This window comes from Podarcis filfolensis, assembly GCF_964270895.1.
Source record: "Podarcis filfolensis genome assembly, chromosome: 2".
Classification (NCBI taxonomy): Eukaryota; Metazoa; Chordata; class Lepidosauria; order Squamata; family Lacertidae; genus Podarcis; species Podarcis filfolensis.
The window spans coordinates 15,256,803-15,280,489 of NC_139605.1; the positions used below are offsets into that span (position 1 = coordinate 15,256,803).

Here is a 23,687-nt window from a genome sequence, read left to right on the forward strand (position 1 = left end):
ACAAGAAGTACTCAGGTCCGATAGTTCTGGGTGATTATGTCGACAAGGGATCAGTTTGAAGTCATAAAACCTCAAAATCTTCCATAATTTGGTGCGGCAAAGCATAAAGTTGCTTACCATGCTTATTTTGGTATTAAACTTGGTGACCAGGATAAAGCTTGGGCGCCACACATGGTGTGCAAGGCATGCACCGAGACTCTACGTGGGTGGACCAATGGCAAGAGGAGTCTGAACTTTGGAATTCCCATGGTTTGGAGGGAGCCGACAAACCATGTCACTGACTGCTACTTCTGCGCTGTTGATGTGACTGGGATCAACAGAAAGAACCGGAGCAGCCTCAAGTATCCTGATCTTCAATCAGCACGTCGTCCTGTAGCTCATTGTGATGAAATTCCAGTGCCTATCTTCGGAGAACTTCCTGACATTAGTGACGAAGATGCCTCCAGAAGGACATGAAGAAGAAGTGGTTCTTGAAGATGATGCGCCACATCCATTTTCCCAAAAGGAGTTGAATGATCTAGTTTGCTACCTCAGCTTGTCAAAGGACTCTGCCGAACTGTTGGCATCCAGATTGAACGAAAAAAACCTCCTCTCTGACAGTGCTCGCATCAGCTTCTTCCGCAACAGGCATCAAGAGTACCTCCGTTTTTTCTCGGAAGAGAAGGACTTGGTGTACTGTGCAGATATTGCACAGCTTCTGCTCAAGCTTGGAGTGCCACAGTACGAACCCAAAGATTGGAGACTGTTCATTGACAGCAGCAAGCGATCACTGAAATGTGTTGTGCTACACAACGGCAACCAGTTTGCCTCTATACCCCTGGCTCACTCGACGACACTGAAGGAGAACTATGAAGCGGTGAAGTATGTGTCAGCATATGAGCTCATCGCAGCTGCAGACATCTAGCTTGTTGATATCATGTGATGGAGCTGATTGTGGGAAACAGCGTTCCAGTCAGTTCACAGGGCAGTTCACCGGAATTTGCTCAGAGTGTAATATGAGACCTTCCTCTTGTGATTGTACAGGAAGTCTTAGTCACTTGTTTGCCGATGTTTGAAGAGAGCAGACATGTTTTTTGTGATGCTGAAGAGTCAGAAATAAACCATGTAAATACACGTTTCTGACTACCTCTTTTCCCTGCCGGGGGAGCAGGAAAGAGTGGGTGTGCTCTTCCCACGCTGGGAAGGGTCGCCTATAGAGATCTAGCCTGTGTTTGCTGGGGAATGCAGCCAGGGAGGTCACCGGAGATCAAGCCGGGTGCCTGGGAGAGTTGCCAGCTTCTCCCGATAGAGGCTTGATATCCAACAGTATGTGCTGGAGAAAATTGGTTATGATCAGCATAAGTGGTTTATTTGTGTTGACCTGAAGATGGTGAACTTTTTGTTGTGACAACAGTCTGGCTTCACCAGGTACCCATGTTTTCTGTGCATGTGGGATAGTAGGGACCGTGCTCAGCATTACACGAAGAAGGACTGGCCTGTGCGGGAGGAATTGGTGCCTTGCAAAGAAAGGAACGTCATCAACGACCCTCTGGTGGACAGAGACAGAATACTCTTCCCATCGCTGCACATCAAGCTCGGCTTAATCAAGCAGTTCACCAAGGCTCTGGACAAGGATGGTGACTGCTTCACTTACTTGTGCCAGGCTTTTCCAGGATTGACCATGGAGAAGTTGAAAGCTGGCATCTTTGACGGTCCTCAGATCCGTCAGCTCATCAGAGATCCAGAGTTCGGAAACTCAATGAACGAAGTGGAACTGGAAGTGTGGAAGGCATTTGTTCTGGTAGTGAAGAACTTTCTTGGCAACAATAAGGCCAGAAACTACGCAGAACTTGTCAACAACATGCTGACTGCTTTCAGAAACCTGGGCTGCAACATGAGCGTCAAGATGCACTACCTATTTTCACATATAAACCGGTTTCCTGAGAACCTGGGTTCAATGAGTGACGAGCAGGGGGAGAGATTCCATCAGGACATGAAAGAGATGTGGAGACCAGGTATCAGGGTCGCTGGGACGCAGTCAAGATGGCTGACTACTGTTGGACTCTGAAGAGAGACCTCCCTGCTGCTGAGCATTCCAGGAGTTCCAAGAAACGGAAGTTCAAGCCCTGAAGTTTGAAAAATGGTGAAGCAACATGCAATTTACGTGTACTTAGCTTTATCAATGCCCACCACTCAGTTTACAGTAATCGATGTTTCTATCAGGTAATCAATATATGTTGTTGGAAAAACTTTTTTTTCTCTTAAAAACATATTTAGGATGATATGTGTTGACAAAAATCAGCTGATAATGCCACAAAAATGTAATTGATTTTGTCACAAGATCTGATTTTTTAAAAATCAACATAGCAGAAAAACCTGACCTGATGGATGCCATTTCCTGATCCAGCAGTGCAAAAATACCCTAAAGCAGTTGTAGAAATCTAGACAACATTCAAAAAGTAAAAAATTGTTGCCCAGTGTAATTAGTAGGTGAGAGTATTGCTTTGGTTATTGGATAGAGTTTTGCTAATATTTCCTGCTGCTGTTTATGCAGCCAGTGTCCTGTTTCCTCCCCATAAGTTGTAAGTTATGTGAAATATTGACATATTATATGATCCTCCCACCCCCCTGTGGTATAATGTACGTGTATATATTTTTCTTTAGCGTCGCTTGGAGACCTTTGAGTGATAAGCAACTAGTAAGTTGAATAAATTAACATATATTTGCTGTCATGTTTAACTCCAGCCATGGAGAGAACAATACCTGCTTCTTCTTGTTGTTGTCTTTTTCAGATTTACAGTGCGAGGAGAAGGCTTTTGCGCTTACATAAATGACCTTGGGGTCAGCAGCACCAAGTGCGCTGTGGTGAAGAACTTCGTCTGCAGCCTGGCGGATGCTTGCGCCAAGAGGAAACAAAACATCAACAAAAGGGATACCTTGTGATCCTCAATCGTGTAAGGCAAGCACTACTGGCCTTTTAGAGATGCAAGTGTCACTGGTAGAACCACTCTTTCTGCAGCTAGTTCCAGATATAGCGCTCCATTTTGTTATCTGCCTGTAAGAGATTTATCAAGAATAGCGGCAACAGTCTTGTCACCGTGTTTGAACCTCACCTATGCCATAAACTCACAAGATGGCCTCAGACTACCATTGCCATATCAGCCATGGGCTGTTGGACTCCCAGCAGCCTCTGCCAGCATGAACAGTGGCATGGGATTATGGGAGTTGTAGTCCAAAGCACCTGAAGCTTGTTGTATGGATGAACTGAGGCCTGAAAGGCACAGTTCTTAAGCCAATCACCAGCTGAGAAGCTGCCCTCCATCTTGTCTGAGGAATAAACTGTGAGCAGGACACCCAGCGATTTGAGGCTGTGTGGACGCTTGGCCAAGGATCCAAACATGCTTGCCGGATCTATCTAGCTGAATGCAAGAGGGTCTTATTTATTCCCTTCACCTCCGTTTGACTTTTCACATTCCTTATCGCTGTGCTATTTACTTTCCAAGTAAGCACGTTCACGCCTTATCACTTCCTTGCAGAGGGAACATTACTCCAAGCTAGTGATAAAAAGATGTTTACCTTTTTTGTCCATTGCTTCAAAGAACAGTTGCCATCTTGTGGTTTGAACTTGCCAGTGCTGGTCTCAAGTTGTGACTTTAAGGATTAGGGGCAGGTCATTAATACGTGGGGACCAAAAAACTCTCTAATATGAATGTTAAAAACTGCTGTGTAAAGATGTTTATAGAATCAGGTGAATGTGGGGTTGTTGTTGTTTTTTCCAGTCTTGGCAATGATTCCAAACCAGAAGTGAGCAGAACCAAAGTCAAAAGTAGGCAAGGCCATTCCTTCTTATTTTCATCCATTCCTTATCTCTTATACACACACACTACATAACTAATTTTCTGCAGTAGCTCCCTATCTGTGGAATACCTTCCCTAAGGAGTCTCACTTGCTGGGCAAAAACTTTTGTTTTCTCCTGGACACAATGATTAAATGCTTTTATTCTGTGTTTTAATATTTTTATATATTTTTTGCCTTAATGTTGCTCAGGTCTAACTCGTTTGCCTTAAGGTAAGAAAGATTAGTGCAATTCCTACACACCCCTTCATGAAATAACTCATGAGAGGGGTCATATGTGTAAGAAAAACATCCCTCCCTTCAGTATCTGTTCTGTTATGTTCCGTTAAGAATGTCAGTTAACAGGGACCAACTGCCACTGCTTGATTCTTGCCTCAGTGATTAAAAACCCATCTTGTTGCAAGTGATGGTTTTTAAAAAGTGCAAAATTGTGTTACATTTCTTTAACTATCTGACACATTTAGTTGAACTCTGCTAAGAATATTTTTTGTTGTTGTGGTGGTTGTTGCTTTGTTTAATAATAAACAAGGTGGCAGCACCACCACACAGAAAAAAAATCTCTGGTTTTATGTGTTGGCATTAAGCAAAGGTTAAAAGATTGTTTAGGACTCTTGACTAATCCCCAATAGTTAAGTGGCTGGATTAACTTCGTCCCTAAAACACTGGGTTACCCGGGTGGACTCCCAAAAATGTAAAGCCCAATCAGAGGCCTGTTTAACTTCACAGAGAGAACTATATCAACACCTTTGGACCACTCTCCAAGCAACCCAGGAACAGAACGGAAGCGAAGTTGGTTGCTTGGTTTGGAATCCCCCGCTCTCTGCAACCGCTTGGAAGATATTTGGCAAGATCTCTTTCTCCACAATATTTTGCTCAACAACTCTGGGCAATCTCCCCCCATTTTCATCATCATCATCATCATCATCACTTTTAATTTGTATACTGTCTTTCTATCTTACAATACCCAAGGCGGTTTACAGGCTGAAGAAACAAAGAATGTACACCTTATAACAATCTAATGCAATACAAAAATGTGATACTAAAACATAACTTTAAAATAAGTTACTTCAAATAAAGTAATATTCAACAATCATTAGAATAGTATAGAATAATATTAAATATCAGCATATAAAAACAGAAAACTACTCTTAAAAATTACAATAAATAATTTCAAAACTATAATCAATAAAACAATGGCAAGCCACAGGGCATAAAATAATACAAATTGAGAAGCACAGACTGGAGGGTGGGGCAAGGCATTTTCTTTATTTTGATTCCCCCCAAATAGGGGGCATCTTATGCACAGGGGCGTGCGTTTTTCTTTTTAGTAGCTTTTATTTCCCTACTTTTTGCTAGTTTCTGAAGAATGAGATACAGTGGTACCTCGGGTTACATATGCTTCAGGTTACAGACGCTTCAGGTTACAGACTCTGCTAACCCAGAAATAGTACCTCGGATTAAGAACTTTGCTTCAGGATGAGAACAGGAATCATGCGGCGGCAGCGGGAGGCCCCATTAGCTAAAGTGGTACCTCAGGTTAAGAACAGTTTCAGGTTAAGAACGGACCTCCGGAACGAATTAAATTCTTGCCTGCAGGGTTCTTGCTGCAAATCTAAAGCAGTCAACACCTTCTTCTCCCTCCACCTACAACCACATCCTCCCCCAACAAGACCATTATGTAGAAGAAGCCGTCTCCAGTATCAACAATAGGGCTTGTTTATTTCACTGTTAGCATGTGCTAACCACTGCGGCCTATGGCCTTTCTGCCTGTCCACCAAAGGTGTCTGACTCATTTGTTCCACTGCAAACAACATCTCCACTGCTTTTGCATATTTTGTGGTCAAGGTGTTTATCACACAGGTTTCCATTTCATGTTTAGCTTTCTGCTAAGGAGCATACCCCCCCTTTATTATTTGAATTTTTAAAATAAGAAAATTTTCAATACATTACAAAGTTAGGTCACCTTGGCTCCTTTGTGAGGAAGAATGGGATATAAAGTAAGTATATAAATAAACAATCTAAAATGTCAACATAATTATGCCAAGATGCTCATATTCATCATTCTCTTAAGTCTGTTATTAACGCGCAAATAATGACTATATGTACGTTCCATATTTCCTTCTGTTTTCCTTTTTGCAAAATATTACTTTAATTACTTTAACCATTTCCCCTATTTTTATGCGGCGAGCCAGCATCTTATGGCTCGATCGGTTATAAATCAGTCTTTTAGACCGCAGTAGCTATCGGCTATATTTATATTGAATTTTGCATTACCGTATTTTTTGCTCTATAGGACGCACCAGATGATAGGACGCACCTAGTTTTGGGGGGAGGAAATAAGGGGGGGGGAATTCAGAATCCCAGAAGCCAGAACACCAAGAGGGATCTGGCTTCTGGGATAGCCTCTTGTTGTTCTGGCTTCTGGGTCAGCCACTGGGATAGCCAGTTCAGCTTTGCATGAAGCCTCCGCAGGGCACGGGGAGCCTTCATCCCCATGCCCTGTGGAGGCTTCTGGGACAGCCCGTGAAGCCTCCGGAGGGCAGCGGGATGAAGGCACCCCACTGCCCTGCGGAGGCTTTGCGCAGCTAACCCCAAAGCTAGAATAGCGAGACTGAGTGCTGCGCAGCGCTGCATCTTGCTGTTCTGGCTTCTGGGACAGCCTGTGAAGCCTCTGCAGGGCAGCGGGATGAAGGCACCCCACTGCCCTGCAGAGGCTTTGCGCAGCTAAGCCAGAAGCTAGAACAGTGAGACGGAGCTCTGCACAGCGCTCCCTCTCCCTGTTCTGCCTTCTGGCTTAGCCGCGCAGCCTGCATTCGCTTCATAAGACGCACGCACATTTCCCCTTACTTTTTAGAAGGGAAAAAGTGTGTCTTATAGAGCGAAAAATATGGTACTTTCTATGGGAAAGCGCACCTTGGTTTTGGAACACTTTGGTTTTGGAACGGACCACCGGAACGGATTAAGTTTGAGGACCAAGGTAACACTTTACTTTGCTTTTCCAAGGAATCTGGGTAAAAGATGAATCCAGTAGAATTAATCTGAGCCTTGAAAAACACAGAGGGCCGAAGAAAAAGCCACCCTCATCACCTTATGTCCAAGAAGGTAGTGCCTGATGGTGGTAGTGGGGCTTAGATGCTTTGTGGCCACCAGGGGAAAAGGGGGCACCCCCATAGTGGTGGCCCCTGCTCTAAGAAGATGCTTCACTCAGGAATGGGCTTTCAGCACTACAATTAAGCTCCAAGTCCTTCCACGTACAAAAACAATTTCTGTTTTTTCTCCCACGTTTTTCACCACAGAGTCTGATTTTTAGAAAGCACGCACGCACACACACATCCCTTTTTTGCTGCTGTTCTCGTCAAACAGTTGGGAGACAGGATCCCTTGGAGATCTATCCAAAGACCTGCCAGGAAATCCAGATCCACCTCCTCCCTGCTCGTGCTTGTTCCTCTTGGTGATTCTAGCTGCATGAGACTCGGGTTGCCCTCTGAAACCGTAAATGAAAAAAATGTCAGCCCCGCATTCAAAGAGGTGTGATTAACACTTCCTGATCTTGGATTGCCTTGGTCAGGCTGGTTCGCCACTGCTTGCAGACATTTCCCCTTGTTACGGAGAGCTTAGCGGACTCATGCACCGCTTCCAGGATGGCTGAGGACATACTTTATGCTGATATAAAGTTCGCTTCTCAGACAGGCTCTTCAAGCCTGCACAGCCCATCTCAACAACTTGGTGAGTGATGGTGTCGCCTGATTGCTTTTAAATAGTGGTGGTTGTTTTTGGGACATGGGACTAGAAAGTAGGCACTTGGAACTTTCACCAGGATGGTCATTTGGGCTCCGCTTGGACCCCCATGTTTCTGTGCCATTTTTTTACGGCTGCGATCACTCAAAATAGTTGGTGCAAGTGTGCGGGAAAATTGCCCCGGCATATGGGAGAAATAGAATCCTGTACGAAAGGTTGCATCTAAGCAATGAAAAGTTGCTCTAAGTTCTGCTTTAGGGCAAATTCATTGAAATCAACGAACCTAAATTAGATTCAGGTAGGTAGCCGTGTTGGTCTGATGCAGTAGAAATATATAAAAAAATAAAAAACTTGTCTAGTAGCACCTTAGAGACCAACTAAGTTTGTTCTTGGTATGAGCTTTTGTGTGCATGCACACTTCTTCAGGTATCCTAAATTAGTTATGTCCCTTAACTTCCATAAACATGAACTGGTCTGCTTTGAGTAGGAATAGCATTCAATGCAACCCTCAGAAATTGAAGGGTGTATATGAACTGCGCCTTCGGTTGAAGCAGCAATGCATGTAGCTGTATTTTTGTGGGATAGAGGGAAGGTTGAATGATGTACAAAGGCTGGGGTGTGTGTGCAAGTGAAATGTGAATCTTTGTTAGTAACTGCCTTGGAAAACGAGAGAATTCCACACGTATCTGCTTATTAACATAGATCAACTTATGCTGACAAAATTATCTCAGTTTAACACTTGGAATTCAGTGCACAAGCAGTGTTTGGAGCTCATACCATCTAAATGCTTTAGATTAAGGCAGTCTATGGCTCCTTCACTGTCTTGTTTTCGGCACCTGCTAAAAACTTTTTTATTTCGGCAAGCATACCCAGGCATGTAGTTTTATCGTGTAAGTTCAAGCCGTATAATTGTTTTAAATTTGCTTGTTTTATTTATATTTTGATTCAAAAGGATGTGTTTTAATGCTTGCGTTTACTGGTATTTTACTGAATATTTTAGATCGTTTTTGTGAACTGCTTAGAGGCTTTCTGTCGAATAAGCACTAAAGAAATAAAATAAACCGGAACAAATAAAAATGGGGTGTTCTTATTTTTAAAAAGAAAAGCAATAAGTATAGCACAGTGATCTGTACAACTCCTCCTCCAGAAATTGGATTTATTGATCAAAATTCAGTTTTTGATTCAGTGGCTGTTTCTTTGGCAAATCTTTTTTTTTTAATTATTATATTGGTTTAGGCCCAAAATGTGATGGCAGAATATGAAAGGTTTTTGTTTAGCTTTTAAAATCCACTATGTGGCCCAATAATTGATCATTCGCCTCCTCTCCCCACAGATTTGAAAATGTCTGTGAATACGTGAATTGTGCTGCTAATATTTCTCCTTACATCTATAGAGCAGCACATTTGGTGACTATTTGGCATATTGGTGTGGTAATAAATTCATACGGGTGAACGTGTTGTGTGGGTAACATTGCTTATGGGTGGGAAGGTTGGCTTCCCCACACATCATATCACTGCATTTTTCCTGTATCTGCAATCGGCTGGAGGCAAGCATAAACACATCCTTCAATTTTGTAAATTAGTTGTCACTCTTTATAGCTGCTCCCCAGCATTCCCGTTGGATCCAGATCGCTCTGTGGGCGGCATGCATTGGGAATGTCATCCTCGTGATAGCTGTGATAGTCCTGGGTGAGTATGAAAGTATATTTATAAGTAGCTATTCTTTTAGTGGGGGGGGATGTTTTGGGGGGAGGAATGCTCTAGTTATCTCCCACTTGGACTACTGCAATGCACTCTACGTGGGGCTACCTTTGAAGGTAACCCGGAAACTACAACTAATCCAGAATGCGGCCGCTAGACTGGTGACTGGGGGCGGCCGCCGAGACCACATAGCACGGTCCTGAAAGACCTACATTGGCTCCCAGTACGTTTCCAAGCACAATTCAAAGTGCTGGTGCTGACCTTCAAAGCCCTAAACGGCCTCGGCCCAATATACCTGAAGGAGCATCTCCACCCCCATCATCCAGCCCGGACACCAAGGTCCAGCTCCGAGAGCCTTCTGGCAGTTACCTCACTGCGAGAAGTGAGGTTACAGGGACCAGGCAGAAGGCCTTCTCAGTAGTGGCGCCCTCCCTGTGGAATGCCCTCCCATCAGATGTCAAGGAAATAAACAAGTATCTGACATCTGAAGGCAGCCCTGTTTAGGGAAGTTTTTAATGTTTGACGTTTTATTGTGTTTTTAATATCCTGTTGGAAGCCGTCCAGAGTGACTGTAGTAGTAGTAGTAGTAGTAGTAGTAGTAGTAGTAGTAGTAGTAAAAACAACCAGTCTCTCTTTCCTAATGTTTTTATTATGAAACGAGCACAGCATCTTTTCACCATCAGAATGGGACCCCTCCTCATACATCAGAAATTGCACATTTGTTTTCTGCTTTAAGATGGTTTCCAAGAAGTTGGTTAGAAATCATCTTCCTGATTAAAGGAAGGCATAGACTTCTTGGTATGCTAGTTTCTGAGCTCTGATGTGACAGGAAGTCGATGTAGGCTGTAACTGACTCCGATAAAACCATTACATTTTCAAGTAGCCTTGAAGTGTCTGTCCGTGGTGGGCTTAACTAACCACATGAGGTGAGAGATTCAAAGCCTTATGCACACATTCTAATTCTCTTTTGAAAATCTGACCAATTTTTATGCACGAATGAGAAACGAATCATAATGATTGTTTTTTTTTTAAATCTAAGACGTTTGCCACATATGGTATTTAACCAGGCTGGCTGGAAACATTTTGGGAAATCATTGAAAAGTGAATGAATATTGAAAATCAGTAGTGGGGCACAATGTTTAATTTTATTTGGAGTCCAAAATACATTTTTCAAGGCTCAGCAATTGAACAATGGGAAGATTATGAGTTGTTTCTACTCAAGGGTATTGTGAAAAAATAGTGGTTTTCACTTGGGTTAGCAAAATTTGCAAAATGCAGATTTAAATTCTAAATTGTTATAGATCAGTGGTTCCCAACCTTTTTTTGGCCATGCCACACCTAACGATCTCTAAAATCCTGACACCCCCCCCCCCCGTGACATATAATTCTTATTATTCAAAGAGTGAACTCCTATTCACGTGAATGAAGCCTAAAAGGCCATTAACTGTTAATACCTTATTCTCAAATTGCCCCCCTTAAAAATCAAATTGCCCCCCTGTGTGGTGTGTGCCCCATGTTGGGAACCACTGTAGATGTTTCAAAATCCTGCTCCCGGTGTATTAACCATTAATTCAAGGAAATATTTAATTCAAGGAAATGTTCTGAGCAGCTCTATATTTATATAGGGGAACCAGTGTGCCTCCTCCCTTGGGCGGCTCATAGAGGCTGCTGGAGAGCAGGTGTGGAGGAGGAGAGGCTCTGGCAGATCTGAGGTGCCAAGGGAGTGAGAAATGTCCCCATTTTCATCTGAGGAATGTTGGAGGGTATGCTATCACATACCCTCCGCCATTTTCCCAATGAAAATAGGGACATGATATTCCATCATCATCATTATCACCATCATCATCTTAATTTTATTATTTATACCCCTCCCATCTGACTGGGTTGCCCCAGCCACTCTGGGCAGCTACCGACATATATAAAAACATAATAAAACATTAAACATCGAGAAACTTCCCCATACAGGGATGCCTTTGGATGTCTTCCAAAGGTTGTATAATTACTTATCTCCTTGGCTTGGTGGGTGAAATAACTCCACACCCTCCAACATTTCTCCAATGAAAATAGAGATGTCCTAAGGAAAAGTGGGACATTCCAGGATCAAATCAGAAACAGGGATGGCTTCTGTAAATCTTGCACTGTCCCTGGGAAATACAGTGGTACCTCTGGTTAAGAACTTAATTTGTTCCGGAGGTCGGTTCTTAATCTGAAACCGTTCTTAACCTGAGGTACCACTTTAGCTAATGGGGCCTCCCACTGCTGTCACATGGTTTCTGTTCTCATCCTGAGGTAAAGTTCTTAACCCGAGGTAGTATTTCTGGGTTAGCCGAGTCTGTAACCCGAAGTGTTTGTGACCCGAGGTGTTTGTAACCCGAGGTACCACTGCAGAGTGAATTGGAGGGTCTGCTATCAGCAACCGTTGGGGTAACAGGATCCTTGCTGGGGGAATGACATCTCCCCACCTCAGGGCTCCTCCACATTTTACTCTAAAGCAGGTGTGAATCCTCAGTTTTCTTCAGATTGAGTCACTGTAGTCCCCACATGTGTGCATTAGGCTTTGTAAAACGGTTTGAACCAGCTCTTTTGTGTTGATACTGATTTCCAATTCCTCGTTTTGATCTGGGCTATGTCTCCTTGTTTCCAGCTCTTTCTTTGTTAATAACCCTTAAACACCCACCCACCTACCCATGGAAGTATGCTGTCTCTCTGTGTCTCTGTTTGGTGCTACGAACAATATTTCGGCGACTTACGGTGATATCAAAGTGCAGCAACTGTCAAAATTTGAGGTGTTAAGTTGTGGGTTGACATAGCAGACGACACAGCGATTTCTCCAAAGCAGCTCTTTATTTTGTAAGCTGGAACAGAACTAAACTGAGGAGCTCGGTCAGCCTGCTTATATAGAGCTCCAGAACAATGTAACTGTTGCCATTTTCTAAAACTATCCAAGCACTGAACGTCACTTTTCGATCCTTCATTTGCATAACTAGTATCCCCCTGCTGGCCCAGGGTGAGAACTTCAGTACATAACATGAGGCATGGTGCTGTTTACCGTTGCAGGCCTGTTTAGCATTTGCCGCTTGGCAGGGCCAGCTGAAAACATCTTGCCAATAGAGGCAAAATGCCTCACCCCCACGGATCCGGGTCCCCGCCTCAGCCCCATCACCGCAACTGCACCCTCAACTGTGGCTGCACCCATGCTGCAGGAGTGCAGTGGTGAGGGCGCAGTGGCAGGAGTGAGGGTGAAGCCCCGCAGGGCTGGCAGCAACACAAAGGTGGGGATGGGGTAGGAGACAGATCCATCACCTGAAACAAATGGCTTCACCCCACCTCATGCATGGGCCACCCCTGCTGCTTGGTAACAGCTTCTGAAAGGAGACAGAGAGATTATCGTACTTTTGATTTTTTTTAAATACTTGTTATCAGTCCTTTTTTTCCTGGGGGGATGCAGGGGTACGCATACCTGTCAGGGAACTGACATCGGAGCCAGAGGTGGAGGCAAGGCTCCCAAGCGATGCCGGAGAAGGGCCCAGCAGGGAGAGAGGGAGCTCATCGGCTGGGGAAGGAAATCAGCGTAACACCAGGGATAAAGGGGGGCAGATGGGGGAATCGGCGAGGGGGCTCCAGGACTCCTCGCCGGAGACCAGCGGGAAGAGCACGGGTCCTCCGGTACCCACACCCACCCTGCGCAGAAGACTTCCGCGCAGGGAAAGTAGGCGTAGACTTGGCGTCAAAGAACTTCTTTGCTGGAAGAAGTTCAAGAAACGCCCACTGACGGATTCTGCTAGCAACTGAAACAGCCACGAAGTGAAGGGCTGTCCAGCCAGGAAAAGGTTTAACCAGGCAACCTAGCCAGGAGTGGCAGCAACTTACGCACGAGCAACCCCATATAACCATTACAATACCCCTAAACATTTTGTGAATCTTTGTACTTTTGTCCCTTTAATGTATTTATTTTCCCTGATTTGAACTATAAAATGGTGGTTAAATATAAGCACTGCTTATTATTAAACATTTTATTAGTTTACAGAAGTACGTGTGTTGCCTTTTTTAATGTTTTTAGACAAGACTTGGACCAGGTAAATTCATTTTAAACTATGTCAGTGAAGCAACGTATTCCGATTGGTTGTCAGTTGGGAGTAGACTGAAAGGTGAGGAGAAGTAATGCCAGTTGGGAAAGTCAGCGAGGGAGGGAGGTGTGAGGCAAAAGCTGAGGTAAAAAGCTGAGGTAAAAATGGGTATCTGAGGCCTGAATAACAAGCTGTTCTTCCCGATTATGTTGATACTGTAATGGTTTGCTGGTGAATATCAGAAGAAGGGAGCTGGTGTCTGTGTTAGGCCTAGATGCAGCCCAGATAAAAATTTTGGCAGAAAAAAGTGGAAGAAGTGTGTCATCTCTGCTCATCCTATATATTTGTAAATAAATGCAACTGTTACAAAAACGCTGTAAGCCTGAAGACACCTTCTTCCAATGGAAGCTGAAATTAGGGAAGCACTGAACCTTTCGATCTTCTCAGTGCTTGGGGGAATACAGTGCAAAAAAGAGAAATATCTCACAGGTTCCAAGAACGACAGGTTATTTTTTTTTGCAGTATGCTTAAATTGCAAAGGACTCTTCCTTTTTCCTGGCATCTGTGAGGTATTTTTTTGCACCTCATTCTTGGATGCTTCCTGGTTTTGTGGTTTTGGGAGGAATAGGAGAATCGCAACCATGTATTTTGTTTTGAAAGCAAATAGCTTCAAAATCTTTCTGTCCTTAAAAATGCCGATAGAAATCCCATTGCCACATATTTTTGTCTAAAGAAAGCAGGGACTCCCTAATGTTTGCATAGGAGGAATTTGGGCAGGTGTGTTTACTTACATCCCTGCATGATAATGTTTCTCCCAAATTCCCTCCTCTGCACAATGAGTAAATCTACAAGTGTCCTGGTCTCTTTTGCAGCTTGCCTTCATTATCTTATCATATCAGTCTTCTTCTCCCCATTCCTTGGCCTCCATAATTTGAATTTGTGCCTTAACATTATGTCCATTCATTCTAATGACTTTATTTGTTTTGTGGGGGCAGCTTTGCAGCTGGAACCTGAAAAGGAAAAAATTGTGCTGAACAATGGTGGATGCAATGCCTCGATAGACAAGTTCCGAGCTTCCTTAAGACACAGCATCTGCAATCAAAATCAGAATAGGTCCTCAGGTAGAATTGATATATTGTACTGCTGTCTCTTTTAAGCATAGCAATTGTATGTAAGAACTTGCTTTCAGTTCACATCTATGTTGTTTTGAGGCATAAAAGCTTCTGCAAAGAACCTCATTCATTGTGGGTGAATCACAGACTTATAGAATTGTAGAGCTGGGGGGAACCCCAACAGTCTCCTTGCAATGCAGGAATCTCAGCTAAAGCATCCATGGCAGATGGCCATCCAGCCTCTGCTTATAAACCTCCAGGGAAGGAGAGTCCACAACCTCCCAGGGGAGACCGTTCCACTGTCAAACAGTTTCTACTGTTGTTTTTCCAGATATTTAGTCAGAGTCTCTTTCCTTGTAACTTGAATCCATGGTTTCAGGTCCAACCCTACTGAGCAGGAAAAAAACAAGCTTGCTCCATCTCCTGTGTGGCAGCACACATTCCAGCTTGTCAAAATCCTTCTTAAATTGTGGCACCTAGAATTGGACACAACACAGGTGGTGTTCTCATAGCTTGGTGGTAGAGTCCAAGATTCCATACCTGGTGTCTCAAACTGCTGCTGGTCAGTGTAGACAAAATTTGAGCTAGAGGAACCCAATGATCTCCCTAAGAATAGGGCCGCTCCCTATGGTCCTGAATCATCAAGCATCAGTGGTTTCATTCTAGAGCTAACTTCACACTCAACTCCGGCCATTGCCTTTCTCACTAAGAGCCAGGTGAGGGAAGGGAGACCCACACATTTGCCCTCTGGCACAAAGCCACTCCCTTTGTTATACCAAGGACAGCATTTAAGGCTATTAATATGGAATAGTTAATATGGAATCCTGCATTAGATTTTAACCTTTTCTGGATCCAGGGCACCAGGAATTATTAGGGACTCAGGTATAATGGAGACTGACAGCCCCCCCCAAAAAACCCCCACCTCACCACAGTATTGTCACCACGGAGCTACCATGAGACAGACTGTGGAGACCAACTTGGACATGTAAGGCTGCAATTTGTCTTGTAAACTCCATCTCCATCTTTGTCCTCTAGAGGGCTCCAGTTTCCTCTCTCTGAACTCATTCAGATGCAAAAACTAGGCAAGTAATAAACTTGATTTGCGATGGCATGATGTGAGAGATCTGTACTTTGATCTCTGTATCTTTTTATACCCAAAAGCATTTTGAGTGTACAGAGAGGACTGAATTGGATCAGGACTATAAAAGAAGCTTTAAAGGGGGCCAATCTGAATCAAGCTGCACGCCTGTTTCCCATAAAAATCTCCCCACCCGACAGCTATTGTCTCGCCTCCCCCCATTCTCCCCTAAAAAGCACCTTCTGGCTCAAACAGAGGGTATGTTTTTGGGTGAGAAGCCAGCCCTGAGACCTGATGGAAATGGAGAGCATGATCTGGATCAGGGCTCTTCCTCCTTCAAAATAAATGTGGCAAATGTAAGTACACTTAAAAAAAATAAAAATAAAAAAAGAGTAACATAAAAAGTTGTTGGACCCCAACTTTGAGGAATTTCAAAGAGCACCTTGCAAACCATCAATTTACTGGACAACTTCACTCAGCTGAGAGATGCTGGGTCTTTACCGTTACAGAGCACTTATGTTTTTCACAATCAAAATGGAGGCCCAGTCATAATCATTAAGTGTATTTCCTTCCACAGATAATTCCACTTGCAAAGTGTGCCCTTTGCAATGGCAGCTCCACAGGGACAAGTGCTACTGGCCATCAGAAAATATGAAAACCTGGGATGAGAGCAAACATGACTGTTCAACAAGGGATTCTCTTTTTTTTTTTAATAAGATATTTATTAGAGTTTTCCATTTTATACAAACAAAGAGAAAAAAGTAAAAAGAAAAAATAATAAAAACACATAAAGTTCACAACTTATTTTTCAGTAACATATTTCCCTGACCTCCTCATACCTCCCCTTCTTGTATTCCAGTTCAAATTATTTGTCCAGCAAATCCTTATCTCATAGCATTACAGTTAAAAAACACCTTATTTTCTATCCAACATCTTAAATTATTGTGGCTTAAACTTTTACTTATATAAAAAAAGAACCATTTTTTCATATTCTTTTATACCATTACAGCTAGAAACCACTTAATTTCAATCCAACATCATTCAACATTCATTAGTATTGCAGTATTTCTGTAAATAGTCCTTGAATTTCTTCCATTCTTCTTCTGCCGACTCTTCTCCCTGGTCGCAGATTCTGCCAGTCATTTCTGCCAATCCCATAAAGTCAATCAACTTCATCTGCCATTCTTCCAGAGTGGGTAAATCTTGCGTCTTCCAATACTTTGCGATGAGTATTCTTGCTGCTGTTGTAGCGTACATAAAGAAAGTTCTATCCTTTTTTAACACCAATTAGCTGACCATGCCCAAGAGAAAGGCCTCTGGTTTCTTCACAAAGGTATATTTAAATACCTTTTTCAATTCATTATAAATCATTTCCCAGAAAGCCTTAATCCTAGGGCACGTCCACCAAAGGTGAAAAAATGTACCTTCATTTTCTTTACATTTCCAACATTTATTATCGGGCAAATGGTAAATTTTTGCAAGCTTGACTGGGGTCATGTACCACCTGTATATCATTTTCATAATATTTTCTCTTAAGGCATTACATGCCGTAAATTTCATCCCAGTGGTCCACAACTGTTCCCAGTCAGCAAACATAATGTTATGTCCAACATCTTGTGCCCATTTAATCATAGCAGATTTAACTGTCTCATCCTGAGTGTTCCATTTCAACAGCAAGTTATACATTTTTGACAAAATCTTAGTTTTGGGTTCTAACAGTTCTGTTTCTAATTTAGATTTTTCCACCTGGAAGCCAATTTTCTTGTCCAAATTATAAGCCTCCATTATCTGAAAGTAATGAAGCCAGTCTTGCACTTTGTTTTTTAGTTTCTCAAAACTCTGCAGTTTCCATCTATCTCCTTCTTGTTCCAAAATCTCCCAATATTTCGGCCATTTGGCCTCCATATTGAGCTTTTTCTGAGCTTTCGCTTCCATTGGCGACAACCACCTTGGGGTTTTATTTTCCAATAAATCCTTATATCTAATCCAAACGTTAAACAAAGCTTTCCTAACAATATGATTTTAAAATGCTTTATGTGCTTTGACCTTGTCATACCACAAATATGCATGCCACCCAAAAACATTGTTAAAACCTTCTAAATCCAAAATGTCTGTGTTCTCAAGAAGCAGCCAGTCTTTCAGCCAGCAGAACGCTGCTGATTCATAATAAAGTTTAAAGTCTGGCAGGGCAAATCCACCCCTTTCTTTTGCATCAGTTAATATCTTGAATTTTATTCTGGGCTTCTTGCCCTGCCAGACAAATTTAGAAATGTCTTTCTGCCACTTCTTGAAACAGTCCATCTTGTCCACAATTTGCAATGTTTGAAACAAAAACAACATTCTAGGCAATACATTCATCTTTATAGCTGCAATTCGACCCAACAAGGAAAGCTTCAAATTTGACCAAATTTCTAAATCTTTTTTCACTTCCATCCAACATTTTTCATAGTTATCTTTAAACAAATTCCCATTTTTAGCTGTCATGTTAATCCCCAGGTATTTCACTTTCTTCACAACAGTTAAACCTGTTTCATTCTGAAACTTCTCCCTTTCAGTCAATGTTAAGTTTTTCTCTAAAACCTTAGTTTTTGACTTATTCTATTTAAATCCTGCCACTTGACCAAATTCTTGAATTAGTTCTAAAACTCTTTTGGTACTAGATTCTGGCTCCTGTAACGTCAAAACTAGGTCATCTGCAAATGCTCTCAGTTTATACTGTTTAGCTCCGACCTGTATACCTTTAACCAACCGGTCCCTTCTAATCATGTTCAGCAGGACCTCCAGGACCGATATAAAAAGCAATGGGGAAATTGGGCATCCCTGTCGTGTCCCTTTCTCTATCTTAAATTGTTATAATCATTAAGTCATAATCATTAAGTGTCTTTCTTTCCACAGATAATTCCACTTGCAAAGTGTGCCCTGTGCAATGGCAGCTCCACAGGGACAAGTGCTACTGGCCATCAAAAGATATAAAAACCTGGGATGAGAGCAAACATAACTGTTCAACAAGGGATTCTCAACTGCTGGTCATCCAAGACAAGGAGGAGCTGGTAAGGGGACAATTGCATATTTCAGGCAATGCATTCCAATGCATGTTAACTCTGAAGGAAGCCTGAGTCCAGCTGAGCTTAACTCTAGCTTAGTAGCTCTGCAATGATATCATGGTTGGTGACTTGAGAAGCATGTGGAGTGTAGGGCCTTGTTTAGTGCTTCATCCCATTCCCACCCATGACCAGTTCATCAGTGTCTAGAGAAGGTCTTGGGGAGCTTGACTAATGAGAACCAAAGCAGAAGTTGCAAGTAAATCCCTGTAACTGTAGCCCAAGTCCTCTTTTTATTTAGAAAGACTCTTTAGGAAGTTGAGGGTGGTGGTGGAGCAGTGGCAGAGGAGGAGCTGGTGTTCCCCTTGTTTCCCCCCCATTCCACATGGCCTTTCAGCGGCTTTTCCCCATGGATGCTTTAAAGCGTGTTTGGAGGCTTTTTCAATGGTGTTCCCACTATATGCAATTTCACAGTTCCTTGCAACGTAACCCCTGCGTAAATGGGGAGGCCTGCATTATAAATGCTTAATGCTGCTTTGATTACTGTTCTTGGTGAATGTTTCGTTATAGTTACTATCAACTTTCACATTTTATTACTTTATATTATTTTAATGTAAGCTTTATTCTGAATTTATCAACTTGGAAATAATTTAATATATATATATTTAAAAATACATTCTCTCTCATACAGGAATTCATAAAAAACATTACAAAAAATGCAATACACTGGATTGGGCTCTCACTATTAAAATTGGAGAAGAAATGGATGTGGATTACAGGCTCCCAGCTTGATCAGAGTCTGTGAGTTGTTATTGTTTGTAATCAAAGCAAAAAAAAAAAAAAGCACAATTTTTAGAGCTAAGATTATCTCGATGTGCAACTGAGGCATTGGTTTTTGCACTGGTTCCAATTAAGTTGCCAGCATTCTCATGTAGAAAGAGGGGTAGCTAGGGACTGATATTAGAGATGTTGCCAAATTTCACATTTAATTTGCACTGAACATTTAAGCAAGTGCTTCTCTTGCCTGTTTATAAGCTAAAGTTTTAGTGGGCTAACAGAAAGTTTGTAAAAGATATTTTTCGCTTCTTCTATTGGCTGCCAAGAAGATTCCCTCAGTTGGCTCCTGACGGAAGACCAGCCGTCATTAAATGGTGCTTTGCATAGAAAAAAAGACACAGAGAGCCAGCAATATTCTCAGGATGGGATGAGCAGCTCCTTCGACTACTCTCCTCTGATTTTATTCTCCTTTGTTCCCCTCTGCCTCGTGGCCGGTCTGCCAATGTCTCACGTTACTTCATCCGGTCATGGCTTTTACTACACCCATCACCATATAAGGTAATCACTGCCCAGAGGAAACACAACTCCATATAAGGTCAATACATTCTATACATTACAAGGCATAGATATGCCGGTCACGAGGTCAGCAGGCACCACACGGCAATACAAGCCTCTGCCATGGCTTCATGACTCCCACAGGCTCCTTAGAAATTGGGAAAAGATCTGGGATGGCAAGTTTCCATTCCATGAAGACATGGGCGTATTTCTATTTTTATTTTTATTCACTGGCCACTTCACTCCCCACTCATGGTCTCAATTGAAGTGCCCCCCTTGCTGTACAGCACTGGTTCCTGGGGGGAAGGAAAGATCCTTAGGGCATGAATGGAACATTTCCCTCTGTTTATAAGTGCTGCATGGAACCACAGTAGCAAGGAGTGGATGAGTAACCTTTCCCACTTCACTCACAATCTCAATCACTGCCTCCCCAGCATTGATAATACAAGGAACTCTGGAGGCTGTTGTGGAGAGACTTGCACAGAGCAGCTGGTGAGGTTTGTGAAAAAATGCAAAGTGAAAGTATAGCAGAAATTCCTCACGCTCCTTGTCATAATCAGTGGAAAAACCCCTTCTGCATGGAATTCTTTTTTTAAAACCTCACCCTGTTTATATTTTCAGGGGTTTCTTTCACTCTTAGCACACACAAATGGTAAAAAAGAATCAGCTATGATTAAATGGGCACAAGACATTGGTCATGACATCATGTTTGCTGACTGGGAACAGTTATGGACCACCGGTATAAAGTTTACGGCATGTAATGCCTTAAGAGAGAATATTATGAAAATGATTTATAGGTGGTACATGACCCCAGTCAAGCTTGCAAAAATCTATCATTTGCCCAATAATAAATGCTGGAAATGTAATGAAACTGAAGGTACTTTCTACCACCTTTGGTGGACGTGCCCAAGGATTAAGGTCTTCTGGGAAATGATCTATAATGAAATTAAGAAGGCCCTTAAGTGTACCTTTCATAAGAAACCAGAGGCCTTTCTCCTGGGCATGGTAGGCCAATTGGTGTCAAGGAAAGATAGGACGTTCTTTATGTACGCTACAACAGCAGCAAGAGTTCTCTTAGCAAAGTACTGGAAGACACAAGAACTACCCACGCTGGAAGAGTGGCAGACGAAGGTGATAGACTATATGGGACTGGCTGAGATGACTGGCAGAATCCGCGACCAAGGAAAAGAGACGGTGGAAGAAGATTGGAAGAAATTTAAAGTTTATCTTAAGAACTGTTGTAAAATTAATGAGTGCTAAAATGTCATGGGTAATGTAAAACAGAATTGCAGCGATAAATGATTGGGTAAGAGAAAAAGGATTAAAGAAAGTGAATCTTAAGTAATTGAAATTAGGGGTTGCTGAAAAAGTTTAAAACAGGGATGCAGAAAAGGGAGGTATGGGGAAGTCGTTGAAATAAGGCTTAAGAAAAAGAGGTTATGAAATTATACGTGTTTATATGTTTGTTTGTCTATGTATTGTTAGTTGTAATGTCTTTTAATTCATGTTGGAAAATCAATAAAAATTTATAAAAAAAAAAAACAAATGGTAAAAAAGAGCTGGCCAAAAATATTGGCCTTTCCCTTGAGGAAAATCAGAGGAGAGAGAAGAAAGGGAGAACTGGAAGGTTATTGGCAGTTAATGATGGTTGCCCCCCACCCTAGCATCCCACTTAATTCGGGGTGGGCAACTGACCAGTTTGGGGTTGTTTAGTGTAGTTGGGGTGAGTCACAGTCTAATAGGGAATGTTGCATACCTATTGTCTCTGGGAAAGTGCTGAGGTCCAAATATGGATAAGCAAGCCAACTCCTGCGCTTAAGTTCCTATATCTGCCCCATTGCCCCCAATTCACTCTTCCTAGGTGGCAAATTGGTAGGTCATTTTGATTCAGAGGTGTAGCGTGGGGGTGCCATGGCCCCGAGTGCAATTTTGAGAGGGGGTGCAAACAAGCGCCCCACAGTGGATCCTTCATTGGAGCCTGGCTGTGCGCCAGAAGGAGCTGTGTGTTGGTTGCGGCACTTGTGCCTTGTGCAGCACTGCCCCCGGGTCACACCTGACCCAGGGGAGGAGAGCAGGTGAGTGGGCTGCTGGGACAGGAAAAGGGGGAGATGGTGCTGCTCCCACTATCAAGCTAAGCGTGACTTTCTTCACCCTCTCCACTTTGATGATACTCATCCATGTTTGGAGGATTCAAATGCACTGCAACCAGCTTATTGTACATTTTGGGAACACTCATTCTTTCTGTTAAGAACATGAAAAATAGTTGTAACAGACTTCAGTCCTGATATTCAGATGTACCTTTTTCTTCCACAGATTTCCAGAACCAAACTATACTGAAGGAAACTCTTGTGCTGCAATAAAATATAAAGTCACCTCTGAACGCTGCAGTACTGTATTTAGGTGGATTTGCCAGAAAGACCCTCTCCTACTCTGATATTTTAGTTTGATAAATGTGATAATTATGTGGGTTTTTGTTATTTGCCAGGAACACACAATAAATATGTCATTGAGTGACTAAGATTATGTAAAGATATTATTCTGTTATCATCAAAATACCTCTTTGTGAATTCCAGAGGTAGCACACCTAACATGGAATTCTAAGTCAATTGAATTTGGTTACTAAAAGATTAGTTTTAAGTCACAATTGAGGATCCGCTGTAGAATTTGACAGTGCAAACTAATAATAAACAGGGAGGGTGCCACTGCTGAGAAAGCCCTCTGGCTGGTTCCCTGTAGCTTTGCTTCTTGCAGGGAGGGAACCACCAGAAGGCCCTCAGAGCTGAATCTCAGTGTCCAGGCTGAGTGATGGGGGTGGAGACATCTCAAGGAATGGGTGCAGCTGTGCCAGGCTTCAGTCTCTTAGCAGTTAGAAACTTTAATGATCACAGCGAGAGAACAAATAATCCATTCCTAGGGATGAAGGTGCTCCCAATTAAGCATCCCTCCCACTTCCTCCCTAGTCACCCATGTCACTACCATGTCTTGCAACCTGTTCTCGTAACCACTGTGCTTTTTGTGCTGCCACCTGTGCAGCCCTCCTCAACACAGTCCCTGGCAAGCTGGTACACTAGATTTAACTGTGCAAATGCACTTCTGGCCACACCAGAGACCTGGGCATCTAGGCACAAGGCTGAGTCCAGGAAGTTGCATATCTATACGCAGATGACACCCAGATCTGTCTCTCTGTTCCATCTGAATGAGGAGAAGCAGCTGAGATGTTACACTAGTGCTTGTAGGAGGTCATGGGCTGGATGTGGGCCAATAAACTGAAGCTGGATCCTGAAAAGATGTGTGTCCCAGGTCCAGGAGGTGGAGAGGCAATCTGCCCTTGGTAGGCTAGCTATGAACCCTTTTGGACAGTGATGACTTGGCCACTGTGCTCCATGCTCTGATAGCTTCCAGAATGGATTACTGAAATGCACAGTATGTGGGGCTACCTTTGAAGATGATGACTCAGAAACTTGTTGGTCCAACATGCAGCAGTCAGATTTCTGGCTGTGGTTCTGTATGGATCTCATAGGACCTATGGTGATGTAACTTCATAGCGTCACTCAGAAATCTTGCCACATTCTTCACAACGTCATTCCTACAATTGTTCAGCAGATAAGACACCCTGGAAGAGTCAGTGTGATAAATCCCCTCCTTCAATAAGGGGGCCAAATGCTTATCACACATTTTTGCATAAAATAGGCAATAAAATGAAATGTGTGTGATGTTTTGTGCCACAGGCGTGATCAGTAGGAGTTAGAGGTCTGTTCAGTGCACATCCAGTCAGAGTAGTAGCT

At 42.8% G+C, this 23,687-nt stretch overlaps 3 protein-coding genes across 9 annotated transcripts in view; 2 read left to right on the plus strand and 1 right to left on the minus strand.

Moving 5' to 3' along the window:
• Nucleotides 1–4,113, plus strand: part of LOC310757241 (C-type lectin domain family 2 member D-like) — a 66,967-nt gene extending 62,854 nt beyond the window's left edge. For 6 of the 7 annotated variants that reach the window (XM_083602520.1, XM_083602519.1, XM_083602523.1 and 3 more), the window contains one exon: nt 2,772–4,113. In XM_083602520.1, the coding sequence (XP_083458646.1) occupies nt 2,772–2,922 (151 nt within the window). In that variant the 3' untranslated portion in view covers nt 2,923–4,113. Of the gene's footprint in view, nt 1–2,643; nt 2,678–2,771 lie in introns of all 7 variants that reach the window. The other variant, XM_083602525.1, reaches the window with a different exon arrangement.
• The window catches only part of LOC310757182 (killer cell lectin-like receptor subfamily F member 1), a 49,087-nt gene extending 43,257 nt beyond the window's left edge, over nt 1–5,830 (minus strand). Inside the window, exon 1 of the mRNA XM_083602418.1 lies at nt 4,579–5,830. Within this exon, the coding sequence (XP_083458544.1) occupies nt 4,579–4,759 (181 nt within the window). The 5' untranslated portion in view covers nt 4,760–5,830. The remainder of the gene's footprint in view (nt 1–4,578) is intronic.
• A 1,487-nt stretch (nt 5,831–7,317) lies between these two features.
• Nucleotides 7,318–22,422, plus strand: LOC310757221 (killer cell lectin-like receptor subfamily B member 1B allele C). Its single transcript, XM_083602495.1, has 6 exons — nt 7,318–7,560; nt 9,171–9,260; nt 14,335–14,460; nt 18,425–18,579; nt 19,262–19,371; nt 22,216–22,422. Exons 1-6 carry the CDS (start codon nt 7,476–7,478, stop codon nt 22,334–22,336), a joined length of 687 nt encoding a protein of 228 aa, XP_083458621.1. The 5' UTR covers nt 7,318–7,475; the 3' UTR covers nt 22,337–22,422.
• The last annotated feature ends 1,265 nt before the right edge of the window (nt 22,423–23,687 follow it).